The following is a 22789-nucleotide window of genomic DNA, read 5'->3' as shown; positions in this document are numbered from 1 at the left end:
GAATAAAAACAAAGAAATCAAGGAGTGTCTCTGTCATCTGACTTTTCTAAAATTAATAAATTAAACACAAAAAAACCCCAACTTGATTCCTATGAAGTGTTAAATTGACCAGATTGAACCTGGAGGTGGATTTTTCCTTTAAGCTGCTGACGTACGTGGAGGCGTCGCTCTGACTAAACTAATCCTGTGTCGTTGTCCAGGGGGGAGTGGACGGAGGCTACACCAAGGAAAAGATCCGCATCGTGGAGGGCGTGTGTCTCCTGTCCAATGAGGAGCTGTACTGGGATGACCTAAAACAGATCAAGCCGTCCCGAGGCGGCCTGCACACCTGCATGCGCACAGACACCGTGTCCCTGCAGGCCAGCAGCGCCTCGCTAGACGACGGGGAGACGGAGCAGCTCCTCCAGGAGGAGGCGTCCGAATGCTCCTCCATAACCACCCTGACTCCTTCGGCCATCACCCCACAGCGTCACGCCCAGCACAGCCTGCCCGACACCGGCTGGACCTCCACACGCAAGCCCTCCACCGAGAGTGAAGTGTGAGGGAGGCCTCTCCCACCCCCCCCCGCCCGCCCTCTGTGCTTTATCTCAACCTCAGTCATCCAACACACACACACACCTGTATTTATAACTGGTACAAACACACAAAGGTAAATAGGTACAAACACAACTGCATATGTAGAGTAACGGTACAGATGAACCTGGTTCGGCACAACTAAGCTTCCGTATACACAACTCCTGTCTCTGAAAATGGGGCTCCGTCCTACTCGTACACACACACACACAGACACACACAGACACACACACACACACACACACACACAGACAAACACAGACACACACACACACACACACACAGTACAGCCCTTCAACACTGCCTTCAGGCCACATCATAAACTAATGAGCATGCTGGAATAAGAAAGCGAACAACTCTGGGGAGGAAGTGAACACAGAGCGTTTTTCTGGAGCCTTTTTAAAGGACGCAGACTCTCAACAAACGCTTCACCTCTACTTCTTTTGTGAACTTTTTTCCTCTTTCTGGACAGAGCTAAAACGACACGCTCCCTGGACGGTGTAACCCCGATGCTCTCTGATACCACTCATGTCTCGATGAACTTTTATTTATGAACGTTTTTTGTACTTGTGGAGTGGGTTTGCTGACTTCCAGAGAACGGTGGGAGTGTTTGGACTTTTTGTGCTGCAGGACCTGGTTATTCAAGAGTTGTATTTATAAAAGTGCCAAAGGGTGGGACTTCAAAGAGTCTCTGTGCGTCTTTCTGCATTTACACTTCCGTAGAAATGTGTCTTGATTACAGATCGTTTCCTTTGCCCTCAGCGGTGCACGACCTCAGTGACGACATCTGCTTCTGATTTCTTATTTTACCGCCTCCGATGGGTCAAGCAAGGACTCGCTGTAGCTGATACTCAAGACTTGTTGCAGAAGTCTTTTCATCCCCTGCAAAAACTGAAAGGAGCCTTTTGTGTTTTTAATTTTGTTTGTAAGTTGTGATTCAACCATTGTGTGTCCTCGGGCATAGCTGAGGAAGCCGCGATGAAGTAACAGCCTAAGTGCCAAACAGTTCGTTCTTTTTCCTCCTTCAGCTGTATATTTATTTTTTTCCTCAGAGGTTTTAAAATGTACATTACGTTTTTTTTTTTTTTTTACTTGGTCACCGAAATCATGGGAAAAAAAACATATCTTCTCACTTACCGCTGCTTCAACTCAGCCATGCAGATAGTTGTGGTTTTCTTTACCCAGCAGTGAACAGGTTTATACGTCTCTGGGGGTTTCTGTGGAACTACTTTCTCAGTGCGAACTGGTTTTGAGAATTTCTTCTTTTAGTCTTTCCAGGATATATGGCCCAGGTCCTCGGGGGTTTGCTGTCCAGACAGATGATTATCCATGAGCACTTATTTTTACAATTTGAAGCTCTTTGATTTAAATTTGAACATTTCATTTTACTGCCTCTAAAAAAAGCTTCCCTGAATTTATTGGACCGACAATAACTTTAATTGATCAAACACAAAATGGATGAATTAAGTTTGTTTATATTAAAAAATTAAGAAATTATAGCAACAACATTGATGACTTTAATTTACTTAAATCAAACAAACTTAAATCATGTGTTTGGTTGTTTTGGCTCATGTCATCTGTCCTCTACAACAGTCCTCTCATGAAACCACATTTAAATCCATTAGATTTGGATTTTTATTTAGATCTGAAAGAAAAGTGCACACACTCCTAGATCTGTGTTTTCATCAAGATCCATGAATTATTCTCTGAGAAATGAATTAAGATGCTGAGACATTGTGTTTATCTCACAATGTTAAAGAAAGAGAAAACTTCTGGATCCTGTGAACTTCACAGAAATCACTTCAGTGTTTTGTGTAACGATCAGAAGAAACACCAGAGTAAACCCTGTAATCTTAAATAAGGTTACGTTTTTTTTCGGTTTGATATCTGCATCACAAATTTAATTTCCCTGCTCCCCGGAACATGATCACAGAAGTCCCAGTTTCACTTTAGTGAAGATATCAAACCCCTCGGCGTTAACAACCACAAGTATCTGCGTGACCAAACACTGTCGGAGGTAAATGAGATCATTTGTCCTTTTTCACAATTTGAGTTTTGAACCATCGACTTTTGATGTAACGCGTGTAAAGGTGCACGCACAGCATCGGCCACGGTGCAGTATATAACAAATGGGTATCTTAGAACACTGTGCATGTCTGACCCCATCAGACAGTGAGGGTTGTAGTTTAGAAATATATCACTGACAACTTACTGAAAAATGAATTTAATACGAGTAAAGATATTATGCATTGCTTTAACTTTTAGAGTACAATTCTGTCTGTTGTTGAGATATGGTACAAGGAAATACTATATTGTTATATTGACAAATATATCAGTTAGACTTTATAGGACCGCGTATTTTGAAGTATCTGCTACAAGCTCAGCAACTTGCTGATTTGCTGCTAGACGAAGCACTGAGGCCAATGAAAGGGGTCTGAGGGTCTTGGCAGCTACATAACCACAGTCTCTTGACGGTTGGTTGACGGCCTCCAGAGCATCACAGCAACCCAGTAACAGATCATCCCGGCTCACAATCCCTCCACCTCTGCTGCAGGAATGCTACAACTGTACAGATTTTATCGCACCAATACAAGAAAACATTTCTGTCGTTGGGCGATATCGCTTTTAAGTTGTATAGTCTTTTGTACAAAGGGATTTCATGAGCGTTTCTAGACTTGTATTAATTTTACTCACTGGAGAAGAACTTTTTTTTTTTGTTTTGTTTTTGCTGGATTATTTTAACCACTGTGTTTCCAAGCCTTGTAAATGATAGGGAAGGTACCAGTTATTTAATAGTGCTCTTTTATCTTATGAAATACTGGTCGCGTATAGCTGTTGTAAAGTTAACAAAAAGAGGTATTTATGATTTTTGTTTGGTTGTCACTTGATGTGTAAATATGAAAAGACTGTATATGTATTTCCATGACAGTACTAACAAGCTGTGTTGTGTGATATAGTGAATTATCCCTTTGCTATCTTTTAATATAAAATTGCATTTGCATTTCAATGCAACTTTCGGCTCACTCGTCTCTGCACCTCGTTCTTTTACACAAACACCTTCTACGTCAGACGCAGTCGAATCGCATTAAAGGAAATGGATTATGGACACAAAGAAGTTTGTATAATCCGCATTAACAGAAGGCATAAATCTCTTTTCTGATGTATTAATATTTGTTTTATATTCTGCAAAACACTGACAATCTCAAATGAAAGCATTTAAAAATGAGGGTTAAATTTAAAGTACTGTAGAACACGGTTTTATTATTTATACTTTCTTCATTTCATTATTATATTCATTAAAAGCACACAGGGATACACCCCCAACATGAATTAAACCATTAAGAGAATTAATTCAGAACAAATCATAAATAAATAAATACATTAGTTATGTGTTGATCACTAAAAACAAATAGTTATAGACATAATTATTATTAGTAGTAGTACTAGTAGTAGGAATAGTTGCAGTAATAGTAGTAGTAGTTGTAGGAGGAGTAGGAGGAGTTGTAGTAGTTTTTGTAGTAGTAGTAGTTGTAGTAAAAGTAGCAGTAGTAGTAGTTTTTGTAGTAGTTTTTGTAGTAGTAGTAGTTGTAGTAAAAGTAGCAGTAGTAGGAGGAGTTGTAGTAGTTGTAGTAAAAGTAGCAGTAGGAGGAGGAAGAGTTGTAGTACTAGTACTACTTGTATTATTAGTAGTAGTATTTTAAACCACGTTTCTCTCTGCCCTGTGAAGCCACTGTGTTCACGTGACAGCCACACAACTTGTGATTGGTGGGAGGATCTTTCCAGTGTCCAATGAACGCCCAGTATCCTGCAGTCTGAGCCAATCAGCGATCAGCTCCAGACGACGCTCTCGTTCAAATGCAGAGGAGAAAAAAAAAAAAAAAAGACTCTCGAGGAAACGGAAAGAAACTCCGTGAAAACGGTGACGAGGCGGAAACGACCCCGATGCTGCGATGAAGCTTCTGACTTTGTACAAAGTGAGAAAGTTTAACTTTTAGTTTTTAACGCGATATTCTGCTTTTACTCAGTAGCGGAAGTAAGCTGCTAGCATAGCGCAGCTAACCGGCTAACACCGAGTCAACATTAGCCTGGTTAGCTTTAGCCTGCTGTTGTTTGTTTGTGGACTTTTAAAGAACACACGTGACTTTGTGAGCCGATTTACCTCACGTCGGTTTCCTTCGCCACTTTTAACTTGTTTTAAATGTGACCCGTTGTTTTGTGAACACGTGCGGCGCTAACACGCTTGTTTTGTTCGCTAACGTCGCAGGTGGTGCTAACCGGCGCTACTCGGGTCATCATGGCGGATGACGCAGGCCGGATAGAGCCACACGTGGACACGAGGTAAACACAGACGGAACACGCTTGTGTCGTGGTGCTTGTGTGTAACAGGGGTCGGTGGGTGTGAGGGTGATGAGTTGCACTAATCAGCCGGGGCGTCTGCTGCAGTGGCATCGACCCCCCGGTCCGACCCAACCTGAGGACACCCGCTGTGCACAGGGGCCATCTGACTCACACCCGCTCCTCTTTGAAGGCTAGTGTGCTGAGTACATGTGCACCCAGCTTTATTAGGTACACCTAGTTCAAACCAGCACAAAGACTCTACAACAAATTAGGAGAATTAGATTAGATATACTTTATTCATCCCACAACGGGGAAATGTACATGTTACAGCAGCAGAATGAAAATGTAGTATACACTACAGAAATTGAAATGGAAAAAGGCAATAACACAAAAAAACAGACAGAACTTTCTGTAACCTACACAGTAAAAAAAGAAAACAATCGACCTGCCAACAGACAATGTGCAAAAGGGTACTGAGGATTAAAAAAAGTGGCATGATATAAAAAGTATTGTAAAGTATATAAGTATTATTGCCAAAGTAAGTGACCGTTATATAAATAATATTGCAAAAGTAGGTACACCTAGCAGGATCTGACTCTGGAGATACTGCATGGCACAGCTCAGGAGAGCCAGCTCATCTGAAGAGAATGTCATTGACCAGGGAAGATGGACGGTTTGAAAGAGGAGTGAAGGAAGCTACATACAACACAGTCTTGACTTACTTCCCCAGGAAGTTTTAATACAGTTAACACTTTAGCACACATCCCTCATGGCGGGCGGGTCAACGACCTGCAAACAACACATAACGAGATCAACAGCAGGTGGGTTGGCTTTAACCTGCTGTTCTTTGTCTCGTTAGCTGGTTTCGCCCATGTTGGTTTCTTTTACCTTTTGATTAAATGCAACCTTTTAACCGATAGAAGTTTTGTGAACACGTGCGGCGCTAACACGCTTGTTTTGTTCGCTAACGTCGCAGGTGGTGCTAACCGTCACTACTCGAATCATCATGGCGGATGATGCAGGCCGGATAGAGCCACACGTGGACACGAGGTAAACACAGACGGAACACGCTTGTGTCGTGGTGCTTGTGTGTAACAGGGGTCGGTGGGTGTGAGGGTGATGAGTTGCACTAATCAGCCGGGGCGTCTGCTGCAGTGGCATCGACCCCCCGGTCCGACCCAACCTGAGGACACCCGCTGTGCACAGGGGCCATCTGACTCACACCCACAGTTATAATGTCGAGGCACAGTTGAAGATGTGAAGTGAACTGGTGTATTGACTGATGCCGACATTTCTTGTATCTATTTTAATATAGTGTTGATTTAATCAGCGTAACCCATATGCTGATTCAATCAACACTATATTAAAACAGATTGAAATTGTCTTCCACCATCTCATATCAAATTACTGAACTGTGTTTACCAATGGTTCAATATTAAACTCGTGTTGTTTCTTGACTCATTCATTTGAACACAATTCTATTAAGGATCTCTGTATGATTTCCACTGAAAACAATATCACTAAATTATCGCTCGGCCTTTGTTTCAGTTGTTCAAAACATGACATGTTTTCAGAATCTGTAATAACACTGCCTGTTTGTTTCTCTCCCTGTTTTCTTAAGTCGATCATCTTCAAGTGGAATGAAGATCTGTCGGAGGCCGACTCTTTGTCGAGGTGTGTCTTTCAGATGTTACACTGTCTTATCTTAAGTATAGGATAATTACTTGATTACCTTTTACACAAAGGTTTCACATCTGTTCCTAATACATGTCTTGTTATCTGTACTTTTTTTGTAATTCATTTATTTGCACAAATTAAAAGACAGAACGAAAGCTTTGAAATATTCACGACACTCTGTCGACGAAAACTCTGTCGTGAATATTCCTTGATATTAAAATTTCTCAAAATTGGAGAATGCAGATTAACTTTCAGGAAATCGTGACTAACTATCGGAGTCAGAAAAGTAATAACGTATGTATAATAAAAACAAGAACAATCGTATTTATATTGAGATAAAGGAGAAAAATGTGTGATTTATATAAACCAGTGTGAAATAAGCTTTGGTCCAACAGCTTGTTTTTCATCCACTTGATTTGATGAACGACTTATCACCACATTCAACACACTAATACGTTTCATGTCTTTATGCAAAATTGCGACATATTGTGAAAATTGGACCGCTGAGTCATTTTCATTATCTGCACAGCTGCTCGTCTTTTATATGAATCTGGTAAATTAACTTATTTATACCTGGAGTTTTTCATTACACTCCTGCATCGTGAATGAAGACGTGAGTGTTTACTTGGAAACACTGGACACTGACCAAATCTATTTTTGACTTTCTCAAACATATCCTGCGTTATGTTTATGGTGTTTTAGAGCCGCTGGGGTGTGACAGTGATGAGTTGCACCATTAGTCAGGTTGCTGATTGCAGTGGCACAGCGGACCTGTCCTGACAACCTGTGGTGACACACCCAATGTGCACAGGGGCCATCTGAGTCACCCCCACCCCCCCACCTGACAGGAGAAAACAGTTTAGCAGCGGCACATTTCTTCACTAACCATTCTGTATTTTCCGTGTGTTTTTGTTCTGCTCTTTCTCTCCCAGCCTGAAGGAAGGACAGTTCAAAGATGTGGTTATGGAGGCTGTTTGAGCCTTTGTGAACACGCTGAACAAAATGTATCCTGCCCCCGCAAACGTTTTATCTTCATGATGGATGGAATAAACCGACTCAACCTGAGAGCTGGTGAGGAAGAATTCACACACAAGTTTGTTTTATTATGAAGAGTAAATCTTTTCTCTTCCCAGTTTGTCCTATTCTCTGCATTGTCCTTGCTTTTTTAAAAAATAAATAAAAACTCCGGTCACAAGTGGTCAGCACTAAGTTCATCTGTGAATTCATCCTGACATCTGATCACTCAGACCGTGTATGGAGAGGGTATGGCCACGTTCTTATAGCAAATACTTCCTGGGCCACATCTGAAGAACTCTTGTTTTTAACAGTTCTCAGGCCCATAAGTTGATTTGTTTGTAACTGCTGCTGTATTAGCACTGACCACCACATATTGATTTCACTTTCCCTTCAAATGGATAAAAAATCCAGTTCCATGGTAGAGCTGCACATTGATTCACTCACTCCTCTCTCTCTCTCTCTCTCTCTCTCTCTCTCTCTCTCTCTCTCTCTCTCTCTTGCACTGTCATAACGGATGCATCTGTATACTCAGACTGGCTAAAACATAATTTGGGCTTGGTGCAGAGACATTTCTACCAACAATTGGACACGTACATGGCTTTAATATTTGACGTTCTGTCAATCTGTCCTTTCTTATTTTGTAATTATGCTTCAGTAGATCCATTTAGTTTTTTAATAATCCTTCCAGCTGATGAACGTTGGTGCCCTCTTTGTTCCTTTGTGACCAGAGCAGCCTGAAAACAGAGCTCTGCACAATACTAGTTATTTTATCTTTGAACTGTTTGAGGGTTAGGAGTGCGTTTGAGCATTCAGCCAAGATGGTGGCTACAGGGACAGGAGAGTTCAGCTTCTTCTTAAAAACAAATTCTTTACCAAAACAATCAGACACCGAGATAATTGGGTTCGCTGTTTTTAAGACGGAGTACCTTTCATTCTCATAAACGTGCACACACAGTGCAGACACCACAAAAAAAGTTAAGGGTTCTGTGTCAGACCCACAGAGTTTGAGCAGTTGAGTCCTAAATTTAAAAACGTAAGGGAGAGAAATGTAGAAAAATGCTTGCGTGATTTGTAAATGGTCCAAAAATCCCCATTGAGTCGGACAACAGTGAATGCATCAGTGCACGTAACAGATTGTTGCAGTCACTGGCTGTGTAATGCAGCCAAACCATGTGGAAAATGAATCATAGGTTTTATTCAGAAAGACCATGTTTCAGTGTGTTTGATGGCAGAGACACTCAGATACTTGTATTTGGTAATAAACCACGTGAAGGTGTTTTTATTGAGGCACTGGAGGCTTTTGCTTTATTTCCAGAACATTCATTTGTTTCTCATTGTTTCCCTTTATCATTTAACTGCTTCCCAAACAGGCAATTGCTCTTTTGGTCACTAATGACCCAGTTAAAATTCAGTCCAGCTTTGATCAGTGGCCCACGTGATAGTTTTTCTTTTTGGGGGGGGGGAAACAAAAACTGCCCATAATAGCTTTTCTTTTAATGCAGTTTCCTTTTTGTCCCGATTACAAATTTCTACTGTCCCCCTCCCCAATTTTCAATATCAGGAACTGTTTCAGTGTCATGTCAGGAACTCACTCTGAAGAAATGCCAACCTGTCTTCTCCTTTTCTTCACCAGAGGAGCTTGTCAGGAGCGATGGTGAACGACATCAGCGTCATCCTCAGCATGAGCACAAATACACGACCGCTGCGTTCCTTCAGGAGACACGTTGAAGCCCTGCAGCTGTGTTATCATCTTAATCCTGGTGAGACACACAGGAGGAAGTCCAGCACTATATTTATTACTTCAAATAAACTTTCACTACCACAATATAAAGGCAACGAGCGTATTTTGAAAAATGTAACCATGTAATTGTCACCAATTCTGACTTTATTAAACAGATTGTGTTAAACAGACTCGATTGTAAAGATTCATTTTTTGAACGACAGCTTTTCGTGATGCATTCAAAAGGTTTCCAAGATTTGACCTGTTTTTTAATCATTCATTCATCTGTCTAATACTCTTTTTCAACTTTTCCTATAAAACTAATTCTGAAAAGCACAATTTACCCATAAAGTCACTGATACTTGGCTACAGTGTGATCACAGTTACATTTTTCAACAGGCACGTCACTGTTAACTCTTCATATTTTGACTTTATGCAACTGTAAATGTGTCCTGCAGAATAATTTATAAAAATAATTCCACAAGGTGTGAAATGTGCCACTAAAATCTGTATTTTGAGGATTTTGATTTAAGAATCACTATATGAGTTTGAGGCAGACAGACATTTAATTCTGAAATGAAAAAAACAGGACTCTATAGACCGACCTGTCTGGATGAGCTGCTGCCTCCAGCAGTGAGCAGCCCTCAAACCAGTAAAAAGAACAGCTCTGCCTGTGCAGCATGTTAGTATCCACCAGGTGGCAGTTGAACATCAGTCTTTCTCACGAATGTGGCCACGCTGCCGGCTCAGTCACGTGTGTAATCGGGCAGCATACATATATCACTGGATTCATTCTGTTACACAAACACAGGGGCGCCTGAAGGCACCACACAAACACGTGTAACTCCTGCAGGGATCGGCCTCAGAGGCAGTTTCACACCAAAATCTTTAGATTCTAAAATCTGCAGTTTGAATATTCACGTTCTGCTCACACATGAGCATAGTTAAGATGTTGTCTCACTAAAGTCTACTGGTCAACGAAGAAACCTCTGCTTGAGTAACTTTTGCTCCTCAGGATGTGAGGGATTCCTTCTGGATGTAAACAAACATCTAAAGTTCAGAGTTTTATTCACACAAATATGTATTTAACTGTTATAACATCGTTTTCTTCTGCATGTGTATTAGCACAGTGCAGTTGTGCTACAACACGTAAGACTTAAATATAACATTATAAAATACGACGCCAAGCCATCAGATGCATCTACACACAGTTCACAGCCTGAACAAAGTAGAAAAAAAGTTAATGTCCCTGACTTTTGAAAGAACCTTCATCAGTTCAGGTATGTTGGATAATTTGATTTATGGTGGTAGTTGACAGCCACACGCTCGTCTGTTAAGGTTGTGTTCAATCTATTGTCCTAGTTGATATTGTACTATGTGAAAATGTAGTTCTCAAACAAGAAGGGCACTCTCGGTAATGATTCATCCCTCCACAGAAATTAAAATCAGTTCAGTATTTCGTGCATACTCCTGTTGAGTAACCTACAATTTTAAAATGACGTCCTTGGCAGAACACTGATCTGCTAATAACTCTGGTTTTTGTTCTCGGTGTTCTTGATTCTTTTAGTCCTGCTGCTTTCAGCCAGTACAGATAAACAACATTTTCACTGAATGGAGAATGCATCAAAGACTCGGCTCTTATTTGTGGATGTTTTAATACCTGTGTGGCCGTTTTCACCTGGAGACAGCAGCAACGTTTCCTCTGACATCAAAGCTGTGATCACTGAGTGAGATCTTACCTGTTGTTGTCCTGTGCTTCTCTCCTCAAAGGAATCAAAGGTGTTGCTCTGGTACTATGTGTTGTTTTTTGTTTTTTATCTCTTTAACTGCGGTAAACACTGATTTATAATATTCACTGTGTAACTTTACCACGTTCTGCCAAGATTATTTCGTGTCTGAAGTGAAGGACGCTCAATGACTTCATGTGATGTAGAACAAGTGACAAATCAATTATTCATGTTGTTATTTGGGAGCCGGGAGGTTGTTGACGTCAGACCAATGTCTTCAACGTTACAGAGCTCGGAGCACGATGGTCGTCGTGTTTAACACCAGATAACTTGTTTACTTCCTCAAACAAACCAGACAGTGTCAGTCGGAGACAAACACTTCCCTTCGTCTGGGCAACTTTTCTGTCAGACCGAACCCGACTGTACGAGACTGAACCCTGACACCTCTTGGTTGTGTTTGCTGAGGTGAAATGTTTTGGTCAAAGATGTTTTCAGTCACTTGTTCTGGATGATGTACGTCTGTTCACTGAGGTGTGTTCCTTCAGGTTTTTCTTTGACTGACTGACAATAGCCGTCCTCCTCTTTACTCGCCGTCTATTTTCTTGAACCATTTTAAACTGTAGAAATGGAAGAATTCAAAATTGTACCTCAGTAAAGTGTGAAACATTATTGTTCAGTATTAAAGTAAAAATACCAGGCTGCAGGTTTACAGGCAAGATTGCGTGGTGGAATGATGCATTATGGGTCAGTGAAGAACATATTTTGGTGCAAATCTGAGCGGTTTTCCAACATTCTCTCAGAGAATAATTCGTGGATCTTGACGGAAAATGAACAGTCATGTTCAAGGGACTGATATCTGTGAATGTTTGCAACCAGGTGCAGAAATTAAAAGTGCAGGTCTAGTGAATTTGAATGTGGTTGCATGAGGAGGCTGTTGGGCCTCAGCACAGGTTGTGTCATCCTAGTTGTCCTTGATACATGAATACACTTCACTCACCTTTTGCACAAAGACGATTTTCCACTGACATGAGCTGAATTCCTCTTTGAGCGAGAGAATATAAGTTGGTTTTCTTTATTTGGCTTTGTGTCATCTACATTAGCTGTTGGCAGAATTGCTCATCGCTGAATTTGTCCATTTAATGTCATTTACAAAGCAGAAAAACACCATTCGTTGCTTTTCACACTTTCCCACGAGGGATTTAAAATAGGGAGTTTTTTCTTCCTCTGTCTCTCGTCTCTTCTGCTTCTCTGTCCCTGCAGAAAACTGTGACTCAGGGTTGTGATTGACAGGAGTGCAGTGAGCGATCATAGAGAACACAGCGACTAGACTTTGACCGGAGGCAGCTCTTGTTTTGCTTTTAACTGATCTCATGAGGGAGATGAGGAGCATCCAGCTGCCCACAGATGTTTGCTCAGTATTTGGGCGCAGGTACAGGCAGCACCCAAGAGGGAAAATCAGAGATGGGGCTTCTCTTAGGAGAGATAAATATGTTTGTGCAGCCTGAGGAGGCCCGTTAGTCCTGCGAGTGTCCAGAGGGAGCTGCACCCTCCACGCTGCTCAGATCACACGTGCTCACGTCGCTGTGCAGATGCCGATCAAAGGCTGGTTTCGTATCAACGGCTGAGATCACTTGTCTGTGTTACCGGGTCATGTTGATTTATTCAGCAGCTGAAAATGACTGATCAGGGAGGACGTGGAGGACCTCAGCGAGATGTGTACATGAATAAATAACACGTTGGTCAGTGGTCATAGGAAGCAGCTCGAAGTCAATTCATAGAAAGAGATGAAGAAAAAAATAATTGGTCCCAGTTGGTCCAATAGGTTTTGATCGCTAATGAAATATTTCAGTTTTCTTCAGGGGAGTAATTTGAGTTAGTCCCCCCCCCCCCCCCCAAAAAAAGAAGTGCTGATATTAGGGAGTAAAGATTTTCCTCAAGTGATATATTAGTGGATAAATATATTAAAAAAGATTAACCAAGGCTTTTTCTTTAACAATGAATTCTATTGTAAACTAAAAACAAAAGAAATGCAAACCAAATGCGTCGACTATAAAATGATTTGTTTCTTCTGATTCGAATCAGAGCTGCTGCAGATGAGTTTTTATTTGTCATTGTTGCGGTTCTGTCCTCGGTGCAGTCGTCTATGAACGTCTGAATGTTTTAGTCTTTTATACAAAGCCTACATTTCAATGTCTTTGGCACCAATGACACATTCAATATTTTCAAGTGTCAGTCACTTAACATTGTCTGTGCTGAAAGTGTTTGTGGTTCCTGAGACGCCTGAATATCTCCCCTCTCTCTTCACAACATTTGAGAACACGTTCACAATTCAATTTGCAGCTGCCTCTTATTTTCTGAAGCTGCTGCATGTTCTTGTAACACTGGATTTAGATAAGGAGCAGTTTCATACACTTCATTGTCACCGGAAGCGTCTCCTCACGTCTCTTTCCAACGTTCACTTTGTGTCTGATCTGACGCAGCTGTGCTTGTGAAAATACCTGCGAGGCTCCTGCAAGAGTGTTTATCCACCGGTGTTTCTCTATATACATGTAAATGTTAAAAAAAATGACGGGGATAGATTGTGATGCTAATGAACCGAACTGCTCCTCGAAATATTTCTGTATTTACTCAAGAGCCATAACTGTCAGTCTGCAAAAAGACATGAATAATACACGGATGAATTTGACTGAAAAACTGTTCTGTACAAAGTGAGACTGATACAAGTGGATCTTCTTCTTTTTTACCTCCAAGGATTTTTTATTGCTGTTTGTTTGCAGAATTCCACAAAATCTGCTCAGCCAATTTACTTGACACTTGGTGGAGACGGGTTCAAGGAGGAACTCATTCATTTCATTTCATAGACTGGATCCACTAAAAAAAAAATTATTCCTCGTTACAAATGGTCTGAGGCATGTTTTTCTTGTTTTGTCCCATTCTTGTGAACTTGATACTTTTGCGCCTTTTCGAGAATTTCTTCATAATTGGTTCAAACATTCACTCGGAGTCAAAGATTGAACAGATGAAACTCTGGTGGTCTAACGTCAGGATCGTGGTGACGTCGCTCACTCACTTGTTTCACCTCGACAGTCCTTTCATCAAGTTCTGCACAAATGTTCAGACTCACTGATTAGTTTCAAGGTCACTTCATATGAATGTGAATGCAGGAACATCTGGAGTTTAACGTTGCAAAATTGGTTCAGGGGTTGATTTAATTACTGTACGGTAACAAAGTAGGAACCTTTGAAACATTTGCTTATATCTCAATGTGTTGATATTCACTTTTTGATTTTCAAGTTGCCTGACATTTTATATGAACTCCCAACTCTTACACAATAGATATTTGGCCTATGTATGTATTTTATCTCAAAATGCGTCAATGCAACATGGTGAAGTGGCCAATCGGACGGAGATGTGCTCCTCTAGTTCTTCACTGAAGTTGGTTTCTTCTCTTTAAAGCAGATTCTCAAGTTGACACTCACACGGACCCTGAGCGCTGACGTCTGTTTATCTGAATATGACTCATCGTCAGGTTAAGTGGAAAATGGTTAAAACTAGTGGAAGTTCATAATAATTAAGAACCGCCAATGCCTTTGGCTGGAGTTCTCATCCCCTAACAAAAGCAGCGTGCCGCACTTTCATTACCTGACTCGGTGCCAGTGTGGGTGTTCAGAAAACCACAAGGGAGCACACAAATGAATAGCGTCGGTTTTGTTTATTTCACCTCAGGAAACTAAACTAAAATAGGCCGGTGTTCAATAGATTTCATTCTGCTGCGATTCTGCTTCAAAGACACGCCATTTATTTTCATACAGCTTATGTCTTCTGGGCAAATCAAAGCAACTGGCGCACGTTCTGATATCACAGAGACGCCTTTCAGAAATGTTGCAACACCTCTCTGCTCTGGAATCATGTCATTCTGGCTGCATTTTTATTTTATTTTTTTGCAGTAGGCTCTGTCAGAGAATGTTTTTCCCTCTCAGGTTTTCATATTCATGTGGAGCTCATGAATACATCATGACGTCTCTGTATCGTGTGCAGCAGTGAAGGCAGGAAGGGGATGGAGGAGTGGGGAGGTGTGAAGTTACATGTTTTTCTAATAATGTGCCAAAACCGAACTCTGTCAGTAAAACCCTATAAGTGTATGGAGGCAAAAAAACAAAGTTATTATCCTCTCTTCAGTAAATCACTTTTAGTCTTTTACTCTCGCAGTCAGTGTCACTTATCCAAGAATACGGAGTTGAACCCTTTAACAATCCAACAGAGATGGAGCAGAAACCTGTCGAGATTAAATATGCAAGCGGCTGCACATGTAGGGGACACACGCAGCTTCCAGAACCTTTCAAAGAAAATTCTAATGAAATCTCTGCATGTTTGTCAGTGATTCATCAGTTTCTCCAACTTTCTTTTTCGGCGTACGAAGGGGTGGGGGGGTAGATTGAATACATGCCGGTGGATAGGGGGGTCGTTGGAATGAAATGGGAAATGTAAGAAAAAAATATAATTAACAGAGCGCTTGAGATGTCGTAGCATTCAGACACGAGGAGGTGGGATGTTGCTGTAGCCTGGATGATTCAAAGGTTCAGAGCCACTGGTCTGGACCTTGGAGAGAAGTGTTTCCATCCATCACACAGTCGGTAGTCGAGGGGACCTGGGAGATTTGGACATATCCAGAGAAGCCGGAGCCAGTGGGTGGTGAAGAGGCCTGTGAATTCCCCAGCAAATACACGGAGCCCGGCCAACTCTGCCTGTTTAGAAAGCTTGGAAGCGTAATGGCTGACAAATGGACAATTAATTCAAAGGTGAAATCTTTCATATTTATTCCGACAGCAGATGAAGGTGAAACGATCTCATCCGATTGCTGCAAAGGCAGAATTCTTCACAGCTTTTTGGGGATGAGATGAATTCATGCTTAAATCACCCAGAGTCCTCACCGAAGAGCTGGACGTCGTGTGAGATTGTGTCAGATGCGGGCTGACATCAACCTCCCCTGCTGCCCCTTCGCCCTCTCAGAGGGTCCGTCCATGATGGATGTCCTCTCTCCGTCGCACACACAACACGCCCAGCGCTCGCGGCACATGCCCATTAAGAACTTACCCTTACAAACGGATTAGGAGGCCGGTAATGGAAACAGGAGAGAACCCGGCCCCATAATCTCCTGCTTGATACCTTTTGCTCTGATCAATCTTTGTTTGGGTGCCTCGGAGGTGGTTGTGAAATGTCACTGGCTGTGGTTGGAGAGGTGAAGCATGTGCGTGTGTGCGGTCGAGGGTGTTCAATGTCAGATGTCTGATTCATTTGTCTAACTTGTTGGGTGCAGACTCGCATCGTGCACTGGCTCGAGGTGTCGAGAGGAGCCATTAGTTATTATCTGTGAAGGCTGTTGCATTTATGATTTATTCCGCGCTGCAGCAGAGATTGCGCCGGTGCATTATACCGTCATTATGGCTTCAAGCGTGACCCAAATTTTCCTCTGCCCCTCTTCACGCACCCTCCTCTCCTCCCCCGTCGTCCTCATCCATCCACTGCGGCGTCTGAATCCAGATGGAGAGCAGACCGTACAGTGTGACCGCAGCTTATTATCAGCCTCAGCTGCACGGTGAGACCGGGCCAGAGGGAGATGGAGAAAGGAAAGAGGTGAGAGACAAAGGAGGAAATGGGTGAAAGTAAAGCAGATTTGCACAATACGACATTTCAGCAAGTGCAGAATGTGTCTGGAGATATTTCAGTGACATGTGCTGCATTTAAAGATGGAACAGGTCTTTGACAGATCATGTAGGAAGGTTTTAAGGGACACACGCCACATGTTAGGGTATTAGAAGATTTTTTTCTAAATGGCTGCTGCCAATCAAGTTTCTATAGTGTGGCTTATTCATACCTGTAGCATGTGCATGGATTACGGAGACTGTGATGCTCATTCCAGCTGTAATGTTTGGACAATGTTAAGACACATAGGTGAAAAAGGAAAAATCAACAAAACATGTCTTAGTGCTAATCCAATGCAAGCCCCTAAAATAGCTTTCAGTGCTGAGTGTCTGTGGATCTCTACCCATGGATGAAAAGCATTCTCCTGAAAGATTTAATGTACGTGAGGAAAGAAATAGTAGTAAAAAAAGTAGATTTTCTAAATGAAAGGAACTAACGAGCAATAGCCTCTAGTCAACAATCTGCCTCTAAGAGCAGAGGACCACGATCAGCTGATGTAAGATACTCAGGCTCACTTGGACATAATAAATCCTTGATACATGTTGAGGCCTGGTTGTGTCAAGTCTTAAATGTCATCTATTAAAATCGAAATGCTAAACAAACAGAAAACCAGCGAGGCCAGGATCTCCGTCATATTGTGACGTTTTCTTGAACAGCAGCATTTTGGACCAACTGAGGACGAAGCAGGGAACATGGTTCTGCTGGAGGTTCAGTCAGTAGAGCTGCTGGATTCAGCTGAGCAGGAATATTAGTCAGAGGTAAGGTGTCGTATCACCTACCCCCCCCCCCCCCCCCCCCTCCTCGTCATGTGAGGGCAGAAAGCCGGATCCCTACACTGCCTCGTGTTACACTCACTGCACCAAAGCCCTTTTGTCTCAGAATTATTTGACATCTCAACATGGTCCATTTATTTTTTTTTGTCCTTGCCGTCTCAAGGTGAGTCCTGACACAAACAGCCGGGGCCCTCGGCTCAGGCTGCTCGCCATCTCACAGACCTTTCATGCCACAATGGTGACCTGGGAGTCGTCCGACCTGGTACGTCAATCTCAGCACAGAGGAACGTGGTCAGGGTCGAGAGCCGATACAAACGCTGCTGTACTTGATGCAAATATTTGATCGCACAGTTTGGCGATTTATGCAAAATTAAAAACATTCAGTTACTTATTATCAGTGGGAAGCTTTAGTTTCTGTGATGGTGTCCCAGACGCCCGGATATCTCAGATATATGGGCGTCAATCATGTTGTTTCTTTATAGCATCAAATAACACATTTAAACTTAACAACCTAAAATGAAAGAAACCATCTTTGAGAAAAATTTATTTAATGTCTATTTTTACTTTTTAATTTTGTCCCATCTGCTAACATGGATGAAGTTTATAACCTACACTGCAGCCAGCCACCTGGGGGCGATCAAGATGGTTTGTGAAGAAGAGGTTTTAGAACACTTTTGGTTCGAGGAAATTCAGTCAAGGACGAAGATGGACGGTTTAGGATTTTATTTGGGATTCAGTCTCTCTTCAGTAGTTTTCTGGTATTTGAAAGTGAAGTGGTGAAGTTAAACTGCTGCCGTGTTTGGTTTCTCTTGGGTCTTGTTTGAAATCCTCGGGGGAACCTTGCTGTCCCCCTGAGGATTCTCTCTCTGACTCACCCGTGGTGCCATTATCAAACCTGCATGGTGCCACCTATACACCACCTCACTCAAAGGAAGCGTGCGTTATTCTTCTTGAACAAAAGCAGTGATTTAAGTCAAGAGTGAGATAATATATTCATTTTTCTAAAGGGATCAATGTCGTGTTTTTTCACACATGCAGGAATCTGCACGATAAAGAGAAATGGGATAAGTGGTGCGTTTGGACAAAAGAAGAAATCTGGAGGGATTTTACTCTGAAAACAGCCTTTGTGAGAGTCTAACAAGGAGCATGACCGTTTCTGGTGGGTCCATTGTTATTTCTGCTGACTGTATAATGTGCTAATAATGTGCAGGATTGCAGAGCATAAAGTCCAGTCTCCCTTTGTTCAGTTTGGAGGTGAGAGAGAGGAGCGTTCCTGCCCTTCGTCCCCCGATGGAGAATACAGAGCAGGGTGTTGTGAGTCAGCAGAGGGACGCAGGTCACTTCTTTTTTTTTTTTTTTAGTGTCCGGAGAAAGACAGAAAGTAGGGAGAGCTGCAGAGTTCCTCTGGCCAGGCAGCTGCAGCATTAAAGTGAATGATGACTTTAAGCAGTATATTTGATGCCATCTGTGCTGCATTGCTGATCCTGGCAGTGAGTTGTGCTCAGACGCATCTGCCCTGACTGTCAATGAGGAGCTCGTTGGGGTCTCCAGCCTCCAGAGGAGATTTGAAGAGCACAGAGAGAGACGAGGAAGAGTCAGACAGAAGATATACAGATATTAATGATTCACTCAGATGTAAAGCAGCGACTTATTACTACATATTGCACAATCCCTCCCCTGGTGCTTATAGTATTTCTTTATATTTATACTTGCGCTGTAGCCATGGTTGCATCTTACACAGGAAATTATAAAAATCATCACCTTTTTGCGTCCCCTGGAAAAATGTTCTGTTTTCCCTATTTGCTGCGTGTTCGCTGTTGTTGTGACTGTTGGCTTGAGTTTTTTAAATTCGCAGTGCGTTGAGCTCTCAGCCGCCGTCACAATGTCACTTGCGTTGCTGAGTCCCAGCTGCCACTGTGAACCGAGCGATGGTCCACTGTTGATTCAAAGTTTATTAATATTGAACTTGGTTTTCGAGATATGTGAGTCACACACACAGATTTCTGGAATCATTAGATTGATTAAGTAGAGCCCAGCCGATCATTTGTGATTGTGCTTTGATAACATCTTTAAGGTTCAAAGCCAAATTTATATTGCTGTCGGAAAGTTTTTACTCCCTATTGGCATCGTCATCGGCCCCAAAAAGTCCTTATTGATCGTGCTCAAAACACAAGGGGGGCATTAATGTTCTTTAACAGCCTCCTCTCTTCTTTCCACTGTGAATGTTTTGATAGTTTGAATCACACTGTTCACATCCATGTTTGTGAGCTCGCTGTCATCTTCTACAAAAAGTTCTGTATCATAAAAGGTCTTTGTGTCTCACTCTAGTTTCAGAGCCGCACGTTGAAGCAGTTCGACTCCAAACGACATCACGAGTGAAAATTTGGCCGCAAGGTTTAAATCAAAAAATAGAAGAAAACAGGCAGCGAGAAATCAGCAGTTCGACATTAGCACAGAGTACGTCTCCGGTTCGATTCTCAATCACAGGGAAATAAATGAAGGGAGAGCGTGTGAACTAAAATTGAACCCTCTGTGTTTCATAACCTGTGAGAGGAAGGGGATAACTGGCCAATTTTTTAGGATTAATTTAATTTTCTGTGCCTGGCCTTTTTAACGTTTTCATGTGGATAGAGAGAAACGTATAAAAAATAAAAAATAAACCTCCAGTTTTGCAGTTGTGGCTTTAACGGGAAAAAGAACAGGAAATTGCTTTATGTTACTTTCATTAAAAATAGGATTCGTGCAGATTCCTCAGCCCTTTCAAAAAGTCTCTTCCAACAACTGCGACACTGTCATATTTCCACTTTGCACACGGGGAGGTTGTGTGACACGTGGCGCTCGCTGCCACGTGCATGTGTGCGTTGCCCTTTAAAGTTTCATGAGGCAATTCAATTCACAAGCGTCATTATAATTATGACAGGAACAGGTGTCTCTATAATGATCAACACAAACATCACCCAACACAGGAGCAGCGCATGTGCTGCTGCAATTAAGTGTGCAGAGTTTAGTAATGTGTCTGTTGCACTTTTTCCCTTCTTGCCTGATACATTCACTGGGAAGATGCTCCACTGTAAACCAGCAAATTGCCTCCAATTGTCCCCTCGCAGGTGTGCAGTGAATTTGAATAATCCGCTGACGTCCGTACCGACAGCAGGTTCATTAACGGTAACGCAATTATTGCTCTGCTCGCAATTTATGCATAAATGTTTGAGTGCAAATGCGAAAAGGTATATTCTAACGCACACCACGGCAGCCTGGTGTCGAGGTGAGGGAAGTTTATTTTAAGAGGGTGTGATGTTTCCTGTGCAAAAAGCAGATAACATCCAAGTGCTGTACATTTACTTTAATTCCATAAAAATAGCGATATAAAAATACTTCCTTACAATTAAAAGTCCAGAATCTGTGCTTATGTTTAAAGCAACAGAATAAAAGTATTAAACTAAAAGTGCTGAGGAATAATTGTTACTGTTTTAGCTGCTGAAGGTGGATTTAACTTGGGATCATTTAATAAACTCAGACACCAGATAAATCCAATGAAAACAACTCTGTTTTCAGTTTCTCTCTCATCTGTGACTTTTGGTGAGATTACAAATTGCAAATTGATTGAAATGAAACTGTGTGAGAAGTTTAGACGGAGCAATCAGTAGACTGCACTTTGCAAAGACACCAGAAAGTTTGGAAACCTTTTGGTTTAATCTGTAATAGTGATTTATTCCTAGAGCTTTTAATAATATCCACTGATTAAAATCTCAAATCACATCAATCACAGAAGTCAAGTTGTGAACAAAGCTGATGAACAACTTACGTACTGTAGTTGTGTACATGTGCTTTGTCACTTTCCACCTCTGGGACCGTGTTGATCTGACGTCATGTCTAAGCAGCTGATGATGAAGTTTATTGTGTTTGTTTAACATTCTGACCTTCACACCGTGTGAGTGTCCACTTGTTCTTTGCATAACTTCAAAATACAAATGTGTCGTTGTTCCCTCTCAGACAATCTTCTCAGTGGCATTTGAAATATCACACGTCTGTCCAATATTTATTTATTACACATTACAGCGTAAGTGTATTCACATGAAGTCAATCATGGGTAATTCCCAGACAGGTCTAATACCTTCTCAGTATTTCTGCCCCGCAGTAGTTCAGTGGGTTCTGACCTCTTACAGTGATACACGCCCAGGTCCACTCGTGTCAGACTAATGCATTTAAATGGACTCTATTAACCACAGCTCCTGTTCGGCAAAGGCTGCTGTGTGCAACATAAAATCTGGACCTGTATCATACAGTGTTGGCCATGTAGTGACAGACGTCATGTGAAGGAAGTATGCACATACACGGAAAACACACGTTAAAGAAAACTGCACATTCCATGTAGTTAAAAGACTTTTTGTTTTGCTCTATTTGAAATATTTTCAACTGCAGCGACTGCAGCTTCACCTTTTTATCTGCAAATTTGCATCTGTGTGCATTTGTGTCTCATTGGCTGCAACATGGTGTTGGTTTTGATATTCTGAAAAGTCGTGCCTTTAAGCTATTTAGCAGCGGACGCCACTGAAACCAATGATGTGCTCTTTTTAGTCCGACAATGCAGTTTTGTCTCCGAGCGCAGATTTGGCCACTGGTGCATAAGAAATCATGTCCAGTACCCAGCATCCATCGTGTTCCTGGCTGTGTTTCATTCACTCTGTTTTCAGGTCTTTCTTGGCACATTTCCAATCATTTTACAAAGTTTTGTGGAAATCTGTTCTGTAGTTTTCAAGTAATCCTGGTGACAAACAAACAAAGAATCCGACAAACCAACAGGTTGCACATCGTACAGATTTAAGGCTATTTGAGATCTGTGAATATTGTGAGTTAATTTCAGAACGTAAAGTACCTTCAGGATTGTAGATGACACATTTCATCATCTGAAGGGTGTAATAACTGCTCTAATGGTCTTTGACACTTAATGGTGATGAATGGCTGTGCAGCTTTGTTATTGTTCACATCACAGCTCGTGTGGAGGGAAAGAGGGGAAAAGAAAGAGCTGGCTTTTGACAGTGGGAGTGATGGGCTCAGCAAATACTGTGATCAGGCACGAACACTCTCCACACCTGCAGGTCCGAGTGGAACTCTGGGAAACTGTTATCGTCTCTAGTAGCTGTGAAAAGCTTTAACATGCGAGAGCTGTTAGTCCTGATGTCACTGAGAAACACTGCAGAAGAGCTCAGTCTGTGTAACTCTTTTATGCACAGACTCCTTATAAAGATGGTGGCTGATAA

General features: G+C 41.9%; 1 protein-coding gene, 1 long non-coding RNA gene and 3 other non-coding genes across 7 annotated transcripts in view; all 5 read left to right on the top strand.

Annotated features, from left to right (window-relative positions):
* The window catches only part of lrp4 (low density lipoprotein receptor-related protein 4), a 98472-nt gene extending 94876 nt beyond the window's left edge, over positions 1-3596 (top strand). For 2 of the 3 annotated variants that reach the window (XM_069526772.1, XM_069526779.1), the window contains exon 38: positions 201-3596. In XM_069526772.1, the coding sequence (XP_069382873.1) occupies positions 201-542 (342 nt within the window). In that variant the 3' untranslated portion in view covers positions 543-3596. The remainder of the gene's footprint in view (positions 1-200) is intronic. The other variant, XM_069526786.1, reaches the window with a different exon arrangement.
* A 796-nt stretch (positions 3597-4392) lies between these two features.
* On the top strand, positions 4393-9516 carry LOC109637233 (uncharacterized). Its single transcript, XR_011243206.1, has 6 exons — positions 4393-4547; positions 4838-4911; positions 5888-5961; positions 6533-6585; positions 7521-7659; positions 9239-9516. It is a non-coding gene; the product is annotated as an uncharacterized lncRNA (long non-coding RNA).
* On the top strand, positions 4971-5084 carry LOC138411272 (small nucleolar RNA SNORD67). Its single transcript, XR_011243923.1, has one exon. It is a non-coding gene; the product is annotated as a small nucleolar RNA SNORD67 (small nucleolar RNA).
* Positions 6021-6134, top strand: LOC138411270 (small nucleolar RNA SNORD67). Its single transcript, XR_011243922.1, has one exon. It is a non-coding gene; the product is annotated as a small nucleolar RNA SNORD67 (small nucleolar RNA).
* Positions 7302-7416, top strand: LOC138411276 (small nucleolar RNA SNORD67). Its single transcript, XR_011243929.1, has one exon. It is a non-coding gene; the product is annotated as a small nucleolar RNA SNORD67 (small nucleolar RNA).
* Positions 9517-22789: the final 13273 nt, after the last annotated feature.

This window comes from Paralichthys olivaceus, chromosome 1 (assembly GCF_024713975.1).
Source record: "Paralichthys olivaceus isolate ysfri-2021 chromosome 1, ASM2471397v2, whole genome shotgun sequence".
NCBI lineage: Eukaryota > Metazoa > Chordata > Actinopteri > Pleuronectiformes > Paralichthyidae > Paralichthys > Paralichthys olivaceus.
This window is presented reverse-complemented; position numbering and strand designations above follow the sequence as displayed.